The sequence below is a fragment of the Arachis hypogaea genome, chromosome 16 (assembly GCF_003086295.3).
Source record: "Arachis hypogaea cultivar Tifrunner chromosome 16, arahy.Tifrunner.gnm2.J5K5, whole genome shotgun sequence".
In the NCBI taxonomy this organism is placed as follows: domain Eukaryota; kingdom Viridiplantae; phylum Streptophyta; class Magnoliopsida; order Fabales; family Fabaceae; genus Arachis; species Arachis hypogaea.
Window position 1 is genome coordinate 142,359,534 of NC_092051.1, and position 8,473 is coordinate 142,368,006.

General features: G+C 35.4%; 2 protein-coding genes across 20 annotated transcripts; one reads left to right on the top strand and one right to left on the bottom strand.

Annotated features, from left to right (window-relative positions):
* The first annotated feature begins 1,609 nt into the window (after window positions 1-1,609).
* LOC112755441 (rhomboid-like protein 11, chloroplastic) lies at window positions 1,610-4,041 on the top strand. Its single transcript, XM_029293761.2, has 7 exons — window positions 1,610-1,955; window positions 2,062-2,186; window positions 2,604-2,689; window positions 2,847-2,887; window positions 2,967-3,133; window positions 3,230-3,292; window positions 3,603-4,041. The coding sequence occupies exons 1-7, from the start codon at window positions 1,739-1,741 to the stop codon at window positions 3,762-3,764; spliced, it is 861 nt and encodes a 286-aa protein (XP_029149594.1). The 5' UTR covers window positions 1,610-1,738; the 3' UTR covers window positions 3,765-4,041.
* A 356-nt stretch (window positions 4,042-4,397) lies between these two features.
* On the bottom strand, window positions 4,398-8,041 carry LOC112755440 (uncharacterized). Of its 19 annotated transcripts, none has more exons than XM_072221383.1 (5): window positions 7,814-8,041; window positions 7,363-7,576; window positions 7,047-7,221; window positions 6,033-6,944; window positions 4,398-5,500 (listed from the first exon to the last, which is right to left on the bottom strand). In XM_072221383.1, the coding sequence occupies exons 4-5, from the start codon at window positions 6,915-6,917 to the stop codon at window positions 4,607-4,609; spliced, it is 1,779 nt and encodes a 592-aa protein (XP_072077484.1). In that variant the 5' UTR covers window positions 6,918-6,944; window positions 7,047-7,221; window positions 7,363-7,576; window positions 7,814-8,041; the 3' UTR covers window positions 4,398-4,606. The 19 variants fall into 19 exon arrangements, with proteins under 19 accessions (XP_072077484.1, XP_025659316.1, XP_025659317.1 ...); XM_025803531.2 differs by having other exon boundaries at window positions 7,111-7,221; window positions 7,363-7,547; window positions 7,814-7,941; XM_025803532.2 differs by having other exon boundaries at window positions 7,111-7,221; window positions 7,814-7,936.
* Window positions 8,042-8,473: the final 432 nt, after the last annotated feature.

The window sequence follows — 8,473 nt, forward strand, 5'->3', positions numbered from 1 at the left end:
GAATCCCCCCACCTAACCCTATGCAAGGTGCAACACAGGGAACTGCTACAAGGCTTGCAAATTTCATGAAGTTTGTGCTGAATCTTGGATTCAAGGCACCCAGACACAAAAAATGAAGATTAGGATGATTATGTTTAGGGAAAGCAGGCTGTCTTTTTGTATCTATTTTGCTGATGTTATTTACAATGCCTAAAACATTGTCCCAGTGTTGGGGATTTTAGAAAAAGCAGGCTATTTTTTTGTATCTATTTTGCTGGTGTTTTGGCTCTATAATGCCTTTTTTGAATCAAACATCACCAATATGAATATGAATTATGAATTATGATTTTATTCAATTAAGTTTTCTCAGCCTTTTGTTTATATATTATCCTCTGTTACAAATTTAAGACTAGTTCAAGTGCTGTCCATTTATATTTCATTGAAAAGAAGTCCAGGAAAAGAAGTATGCATATAATCAAACACCTTAATTTCCATTTCTTTCAAACAAAAGGATAGGAACAACTACATGAACAAGGAATGCATATAACATGCATATCATTTATTTTTTGCTAGATACAGTTGACCCTCCTGTCTATCCAGCTTTAATACAAGAATACCAATTACAATCAGCAGCATGAACACAAACATCAAAATTCTCCCCATTTTTATAACCCTAATTTCAGCTTCTAATTTACCAAATTTTCAAGCCATCTTCATCTTCCATTCCTCATCATCAACTGAATGTCTTGTTCTATCATCACATGGCATGTCATTTTCCAAAACTTTATCAACCCACAAAAATAATCCACACCATTTCTTACCCACTGTCTGCACATCAAAGAAAATTCAATCAGCAAAATTTATATCCATAAATACAGCAATCAACAACAACAATACTTACATTGTAGTTTGGGCAACCCAGGAACGGTCTCCCTGGATTAGAATCCGTCCCTGACCACCGCAGCACTGGTCTCGACCTGCATGCACACCATTCTGACAAACGAGCTTCTCTGTTTCTGTTCATTCTCCTCATGATGCTTCCAAATGATCGTGGGTTGTTCGAGCTCCTAGCTGCATTGCTCGTGCTAGCCATAACCGACGGGTTTCAGAAAGGGAGAAGAGAAGAACACAGCACCGACGAGAAGAGAGCAGAGTGAACAATGTGGCCTTCAAATTTGGGGATTAGGGTTTTAACTTCACCTGAGGGACCAAATTGAGTCGGAAGACTTTACTCTGCCACATCAGCTAGCCGTTGTGAGTCACACGTGTCAACGACGCTGCTAGCTAAGCTTTCCGATTGCGCCACCTGTCCATAAATTGCCGGAAGGACAACTTTGAGTCCCGGAGTGCAAGTTCGGGGATGACTTTGAGGAACTTTTAAGTTCAGGAACTACTTTGAGACTCGAGTGCAACTTCAGGGACTACATTGAGGCTTATCTCCCTCTTACTCCGTCTTTTCTCTTCCTCTTTTTTTTTAAATAATTTTACAATAATTTTATATATTTATTATTATTTAGTATCAAATATTTTTTTAATTTAAAATTTACATATTTTTCGTAATAATTTGAATTTATATCCTCTCAAACAAAATTTCTAAAAAACAAATTTATTAGTTGACTGCATCTGGTTGGTTGTACCGTATTGTCTCAAAAAATCAATAGCTATCCTAGTGGAAAGAACAATTATAAACCGCTTTGTTAATTTTGTTAAGCGCAGAAAACAAGTTTGATTTGAAAGCGCAAGCAGAGCAGAAAAGCAAATGTCTCAGGCCTTTGCAACTGCACTTGAGCCTTTGAAGTTACACTCATGCAGATTCACACACACCCCATCCTTCTTCTCTCTCCCTCCCTTTCCCGCCTTCAACGCCAAACCCTCTCTCACTCTCACACCTCTTCGTCTCTCTCCTTCCCACCCTCCTACTCTCACTCACATCCTCCCTTCCCGTTTTCGGACACCATGCACCACGCAAAAATCAGGTATACCCTTTCTTGTTGTTTTACTCTCAACTTCCCTTTGGGGCATTTTCTCAAACACTTGTGCTGCAACATTTTTTAAAACTTGAAATATACTCTGTTCTTCTAGACATGATTTCGCAGCTTGAGATTGGGAAACCGGAGCGAATCAAGAAACCCGAGAAGCGAGTCAATGGAATATTCTGGATCATACTACTCAACATTGGCATATTCGTTGCTGACCATTTCTTTCAGGTCTGCCTCGTTTTGTCTTAGTTTCTGTTTGGTTTAACTTATACTCTTATAGGAAAAGTACTTTAAATTTGATAGAATTAAGTAGAAAAGTTTACTTTTTGGAGGAATTATTTTGAAAAAAAAAAGAGTGGAATTCATGAATTCAGATTCAACTTATAATTAGATTTGTCCAGAATGCTGAGTTCGGCATTGTTAGATCAAGGTGTAAAGTTATGTTTTAGTTAACTCCCAATTTTGTCCCTGTAAAAAAATGGGCACTATAGTTTTCCCTTGTAGCACACCAGATATGTAGCCATCTCATTATTATATATAAGTATAATCCTTCAATAAGTTAATGAAAGCATGTATGCAGTTGCTGATATCATCTTTCATAATTTGTATTAGTTTCTATTGTTTAATATGAATGATCTCAACTAGGTTAATGGCATCAAATCTCTGTACCTGTACCACAACTGGCCTGCTTGGTACCAATTTGTCACAGCAACATTTTGCCATGCTAATTGGTCAGTCCTCTCTAATTTCTTTTTTTCTTTTTAAGACAAAAATTGTTTGTAGTTAAATTTTCATAGGATAAAGTATTTTTTTTTTTTTTGTATTCTGATGTGTTACTTTGTCATTTACCTCATTTTACAATCTTACTACTGTTTTTAACTCTTCCAGGAAGCATCTTTCTAGCAACCTTTTCTTCTTGTACATTTTCGGTAAGGTGGATTTTCTTCTTTTGATCAAGTGAATTGTAAGATTGCTTGAGCAGTTTTCATCTTATTGTTCTTGCAACAGGAAAACTTGTTGAAGAAGAGGAAGGGAACTTTGCTTTGTGGCTTTCTTACATTCTTACTGGTGTTGGAGCAAACCTTGTTTCATGGTTGGTTTTACCAAGAAATACAGTTTCTGTTGGAGCTTCTGGTGCTGTTTTCGGGTTGTTTACTATCAGCGTCCTCGTAAAGGTACCTGGAATTGTGTTCCAATTTATTTGTTCATTTGTTAGTCTCTAATCATCCTTCCATGTTCTTACATTTATTATAACTTATATCTGGATGTAGATGTCCTGGGATTGGAGGAAGATCCTTGAAGTTCTAATTTTGGGTCAGTTTGTTATAGAGAAGGTGAGCATGGACATATTTTCCCCCTCTTATTGTGTAAAATAACTGCAAATCGTTATCGATTTAGACTGTTTTCGTCCTCTCAAAATGTCAATATAGTGAACATACAATTCAAGTAATTATTGCATGAGGCTATGTGTGTCCATTATCATAATTTGTAGAGATGCTTCCAGTGTACTATGATATCCTCCATGTTCTTTAATGATCATTTGAATATTAATTTTTTGAAAAGATAAAAGTTGTATCTCATAGATTTCTCCCTAATGAATTAATCCATGTTTGAGTATAGATCTGTTATCTGTGACTGTTTTAGGTGATGGAAGCAGCCCAAGCTTCAACTTCATTATCAGGAACCTTTCGCGGAGGCTACGCATTGCAGAATGTCAATCATATTGCTCATCTTTCTGGTGCTCTTGTTGGTGTTCTCTTGGTTTGGCTCCTAAGCAAAGTCCCTGCTGATCCCTCAGAACCATAATATACTTTGCACAACAAAACTGGCCAAACTACAAATGTGACTTTGCTCAGCTAATATTTCAAGTCAGAGTCTAGGTTTTGTTTACTACTTCTGTGGCTGTTGGATATTTATCATCTATGTAACAGGAATGTATTAATTGTAAAGGTGTTGTCTAGTGCTAGCTGCCCTAGGAGAAAATATAAGATCATTATCCAAACGGAAATGCTGTAAATGAAGGAACATAACATAATTATTTTATCGAAATGAAATAAAAATAAAGTGAATTGAGGTGAACTAATTAATTGAATTTCATTCTAATTTAAATTCCTTGAAATTGACGAATACTTTATTCGAACGCCCTTACATACATAAAATGAAATGTTGATCCATCCGTGTGTTATTCTAATGAGCCAAAAACTTGAACATTGCATTTTTACATTCTTTTTAGTAATTCACAATTGTTGATAGGGGCATTTCTTTTCCTAGGTTAAGAAAAGAAAATTGTATTTTTAAAAAACAAAACATGTTCATTTTCTGTAGCAAAATTTTTCTCCGTATTCCATTTTCATTACATTGTGTAATAAAAGCTATAAAAAAAAGTAGTGTGAAAATCTTTGCTCAGTACCCATTCCTCTCTCTCTCACACACTTAATATTGGATAAGGGAGAATCAAATGCAATTGACTATAGTAGAACCTAAAGAATTAAAGTTGAAGAATGAAAAACAAGCAATTGTGATGAGGTAGTTTGTTTAACAACACAACTTTTGCTGCGTGAGCGTAAGAATGTAATTACATTGAAAATTTAAAAAAAAAAAGGAAGAAAAAAAAGAAAAAATGTTCACCCTGAACCTCACCAATTCTTTTAGTAGAATACTGCTGTACATGAATTTGCAAGTTGGTATGTACCATGTTGACATTGAAACTGCTTTTGGCACATGATGGAAAATCCTTCTCCCAATCTATACATTTGAGAATGACGCTTAAACCTTGCTGTGAGAAGTGAAGTCTCCAATTCACCATCTCTAAGAAGCCTTCGGTTCCTTCTAGTCGCGAAAGCCGAAGCTTTATGATCATTGAAACCTATAGATGGGATCTGTAAGAGACCACAGAAGGGAACACTAGTAAATGGCTTTTCGTAAATTTTATCCAAGCTTTCAACTGGTATATTGTCATCTTCCTCTGTCGAATTCGGCATCTTCTTGGTTTTCAGTCTTTTTATGGTACTTAGCAACCTATTTTCCTCTTCTCTTAATCCAGCCATTCGCCAAGCATCGGCAACAAGCATGATTGTGGATTTCTTGGGTGGAATGTGAAAATCTTCCATTATTTGGAGCATTCCTTCTGCATTCCATGGCTGTTTTGCTTCAGCATACCCTGAGATAAGCGTCTCAAAGGTCTTAAGATTTGGCGAAATACCGAACTCACGCATCTTGTCAAAGACTCTGACAGCATTGTCCATTCTTTTAGAACTGCACCATCCACTTATGATAGTTGTTAACAAAACAACATTTGGTTGGATGCCTGATTCGACCATCGCATTCAGCAGTTCTTCTGCCTTTCCTGCTTCTTGCGCTCGAACATAAGCTTTAGCAAGAATACTATAAGCATGTATATCTGGTTTTATACCAGATTTCAACATGTCATCGTAAACTTGTTTGCATTTCTCTAAGAATCCAGCTTGGCTCCATACATTCATTACTGTACTATATGTAACCACATCTGGCCGAACATGAAATTCCTCCATCAACTTTAAAACCTGTCAATGGATATTCAGAATGTGTTACAAGATGAACGCATATGTATAAGAAATTAAGAGTCAATCCACCATGCCAAGCAAAATAAAAGTGAGAGCTTCATTATTCTTCCCTCGTTAACTGAATTAGTTAGTTAGACGTCTTAATTGCTTAAAGGCAAACAACTGATTCAGAACAAAATGTTTCAGATACAGATGCCCAATACATCCAAATTGTTAATTTCTCTTTAGAAGAAAATAACTTGGATGTACACAGCACAAAGAAAATAACTTATAGAGGTTGTTTCATCTTTCCCTTATGTAGAACTTTGATCCACCCCGCCCAATTGCTTAACTTAAACATCATTGCCAATTGCTAATTGTCTTCTAACATAACTTCTTGCTTTACTCTATATTATTTTTATTATAAAATCAAGAGAGTATGCAAGTTGGTTCTATACGGAATGTGTCTACAGTATCATTTATCATAGACAGGTTCAAAGCAATTTTTCGTCAAGAAAGAAATTTCAGACCACAACCACAAGTTCAAACGTACCTCATCAACACCATCTCTATCCATCACACCCGCAAAGCCATTAATCAGGGAGTTGAATTCAATAAGATTTGGCTGCAGGCCCAGATCCTTCATCTTATACATAATCCTAAGAGCTTCCTTTACTTTGCCTTCTCTACAGTATCCGGTTATGATGATTGTGCAAGTTCTCTCGTTTGGTTCCAAACCATACCTCTGCATCTCTAAAATCATCGCTTCGGCCTGAGCAGTCTGTCCTGTGTTAGCATAAGCTGTTGCTATAGTATTGAAAGTAACAACATCTGGTTGCATTCCCGAACAAGTCATCTTATTTATCACATTCCAGGCCTCTGATATATTCTCCAGCTTACACCTTGCTCTGATAAGCATGTTATATGTGTTGAGATTTGGTTTCAACCTTGCATCTTCCAACATCAGATCTAGCAACTTCGTCGATTCATCAGGCTTACCTATAATACCATACCCTTTTATCAATGTGTTATAAGTGCTAGTGGTTGGTCTTAGTCCACTCTCTTTCATCTTTTGGACAGTTTTCATGGCATCATCCATGTTACCGGATTCAGCAAATGCATTTATAAGTGCATTATAAAATACCGGGTCGGGCTTCATGTGTTTTGCTTCCACTTGTGAGACGATAGAATGTATAGGCTTGAAGCACTTTTGATTGGTCAAGGCATTTAAAAGGGTTGTGTACGTTACTAGAGATGGTTGGTGCCCTTCTACAATCAGATTTTCAAACATGGGAATAGCTTCCTGAGATTTTCCTCTCTCTATCAGAAAATTCATTACCTTTGTTTTCGAGCGTACCACACGGCAACTTCTTTTATCAATGCAGAACGCGCAGCTGGGTTGGCTGCTGGAATTTAAAATCTTAACAATGTTATTCATTTGAGTCTTGCCATCAGAACGATTCCCCTACCATATTACATGCCAAAAGATAATCAATTTTGATCAGTAATAGCTTCTTATGAAGTGGATGTAAACTAGATTTTGAGCGATAAGAACATAAATCCTTACTAGCAAGTAAACATCTCCAAAAGCAAGAAAGAATCACCATCTATAAAGAAAACTAGTGTTACACCTTAGAAATTAAAATGTGAATCTTGCAATGATAGGCAACTATTTTCTTCGTCGGAACCATCGGTATCCTCTTCAGTTGGCATGCCTCTCCGGACACCAAATTTTTCCATACCTAAGGCTCAATCAACCATATATATTGAAGGTTCTTTGATATAGATCCAACTAAGCCACAACACAACATGAATCAAAACTCCAAAAAGCACTAAAATGGCAGCACTTCAAGATAATCAATTTGCATAATTAAGCTTAATACCTTGACGCTGTTTGATTGAAACGATCCTTTCTTCATGTTGGAATTTGCAGATTGATTATCATTTCTTCTGCCAGTTGCAGAAACTGTATCATCGTTTTCAGGTTTCTTCATTATTCTCCTCTAAATGCTGTTCCTCAATGTGAATTTCGAATCACTTCAATATAGAACAAGAACCGTTGCCACTCCTACGATTTCAATTCAGAGAAGATCATAACTGAAAAATTCATAAAATTTGAGAAATCGAACGTCAAATTAGATTGCAAGAAATCTGAATATCTTTTTTTTCTCTCAAGAAACTTACAATCAATTACTCTCTCTCTCTCTTTCTCATTCCGCATTAAGAAGGTTCTTTAACAAACAGGAAGAGTTGAAATGAAGTTTAAAACCGCAATACAGAAGATGAGAAAAAAAGAACGATAAAAAATAAAGAATGGATATTGGATTTTATTACCTGCTGAATGTGCAGGCAGAGTGGCACGAAATTAGAGATTAGTGTGGTTTATGTGAGTGGTGTAGCAGAGTTGAAAGTACAGGTGGGGTTATGCCATCCAATGGAAAGAAAATCAAAGAAGATATTCTTAGGTTAGTTAGAAGGTAAGAAATAGAAAAAAAAAAGAAAAAAAAGAAAAGAAAGAAAAAAAATTGAGTGAATTTTTATTTTTTTTAGATGTGTTTGGATGAAAAGAAAATAAGAAAAAAATATTATAAAAAGACAATCTTACTCTTATATTATAAAATATATTAAAAAAAGTGAAGAGATAATATTGAAAGTAGTGAAAGAAAATAAGTTTTTTCTCCATTTTCTTTTTAATATTGGAGAGAAAAAAAAAATCGGTGGATTCCACCAGTTTTTTCCATCCCTTTTTTTTTCTCTCTAATTTCTCTTCACAATCAAACAATGAAAAATAATCATTTTCTTTCCTCTTTTCTTTCTTTTTTTTTTCTTTCCTTGCATTTTCTCTTCAAACAAACATAGCCTTATGGATAAGTATTGATTTGATCCCTAAAATTTAGATCAAAATCAAAATCAAAATCATCCCTATCCTTATTTTGAATTTAAAATCTGTCCCTAATATTTTATTTAATATTAAAATTGTTCTATTTGACCATT

Excerpts from the sequence above, each read along its gene's own strand:
- LOC112755441 (XM_029293761.2), top strand. The coding sequence starts at position 1,739 with ATGTCTCAGGCCTTTGCAACTGCACTTGAGCCTTTGAAGTTACACTCA. Across the intron at positions 3,134-3,229 it reads CTATCAGCGTCCTCGTAAAG|ATGTCCTGGGATTGGAGGAA; the intron begins GTACCTGGAATT and ends ATCTGGATGTAG. Across the intron at positions 3,293-3,602 it reads GTCAGTTTGTTATAGAGAAG|GTGATGGAAGCAGCCCAAGC; the intron begins GTGAGCATGGAC and ends TGACTGTTTTAG.
- LOC112755440 (XM_025803531.2), bottom strand. The coding sequence starts at position 7,473 with ATGAAGAAACCTGAAAACGATGATACAGTTTCTGCAACTGGCAGAAGA. Across the intron at positions 6,945-7,110 it reads TTCACATTTTAATTTCTAAG|GGGAATCGTTCTGATGGCAA; the intron begins GTGTAACACTAG and ends GTAATATGGTAG. Across the intron at positions 5,501-6,032 it reads ATAGAGATGGTGTTGATGAG|GTTTTAAAGTTGATGGAGGA; the intron begins GTACGTTTGAAC and ends ATCCATTGACAG.